General features: G+C 38.5%; 1 protein-coding gene across 1 annotated transcript in view; it reads right to left on the bottom strand.

Annotated features, from left to right (window-relative positions):
• Positions 1 to 239: 239 nt before the first annotated feature.
• vwa8 (von Willebrand factor A domain containing 8) overlaps positions 240 to 1,073 on the bottom strand; it is a 132,688-nt gene continuing 131,854 nt past the window's right edge. The window contains exon 45 of the mRNA XM_054746534.2: positions 240 to 537. Coding sequence (XP_054602509.1) covers positions 429 to 537 — 109 coding nt within the window. The 3' untranslated portion in view covers positions 240 to 428. The remainder of the gene's footprint in view (positions 538 to 1,073) is intronic.

Below are 1,073 nucleotides of genomic sequence, written 5' to 3'. Positions count from 1 at the left end.
TGACAGGAATCTGCTTCAATAAAGAACACGGAGGCAGGACTTAGTGTGCTGAGTTAGTTTATTGTTGAGACTATATGTCTCCATAACTGAATCACCATGAAGCATCGGCTCTATCAACGCTGAGGCGTTGGTGGCTGCACCAATGATGTCCGGTAAAAACAACAGACTCCAATATTCAAGCTTATGGGTTTTAAACAGTAGTTACACAGCTGGAGGTGTGTGTGTGTGTGTGTGCGTGCGTGCGTGTGTGTGTGTGTGTGTGTGTGTGTGTGTGTGTGTGTAAGACTGATGGGATCAGTTCCAGCCTTGAACGGTTTAAAAAGAGCTCCAGACAACACGTTTACTAGGTGTGGTCTAGCTGGATCATGAATCTCTACCAAAAAGTAAAGTTCTAAACCCATTGGAGGAGGTTTCAGGTTTTGCTGGTTTCAGGCACTGGACAGCACTGTGGATGTGAAGATCTGCTGCAAAATTTGTGGGATGTGCTTGGTGTCCATGGCAACAAAGGATCTTCCTGCTGGAAGGGTCCTCTGGAGTCTGAAAACGAGAGAACGAACAAGGTAAAATACAGAAGAGGTGGCGTTTTTGTGTAGTGCCTTTCAAGATAAAAATCAGGAGATGCTTTACAAGCACAATAAATTCAAGGATAAAATAAAAAAATCATTAAAAACATAAAATACCATTTAGGATTATAACAACTTTCTTATATTTTTTAAATATTTGAAAGATTTAAGGCAGCGGTTCCCAAACTTATTTAGCCGCGCACCCCCTTCTATGTCCGGACCATGTCAACGCACCCACCAGCCCCCACATCAGGGCATGGCTATATATATATATCAATATATGTATGTATACATATATATATATATATATATATATGTACATACATATATATATATATATATGTACATACATATATACATATATATATATATATATATATATATATATATATATATATATATATACATATATACATACATATACCGTAAATCCTCTAATACAGGCCGGTATTCAATTAAAGGCCGGGTCTCCAATTTTGGCCGGTGTCGGAGTCAGCGGAGGTGAATAAT

This window comes from Nothobranchius furzeri, chromosome 14 (assembly GCF_043380555.1).
Source record: "Nothobranchius furzeri strain GRZ-AD chromosome 14, NfurGRZ-RIMD1, whole genome shotgun sequence".
Lineage (NCBI taxonomy): Eukaryota > Metazoa > Chordata > Actinopteri > Cyprinodontiformes > Nothobranchiidae > Nothobranchius > Nothobranchius furzeri.
Note: the sequence above shows the minus strand (reverse complement) of the source record. Positions and strands in the feature narration are given on the sequence as shown.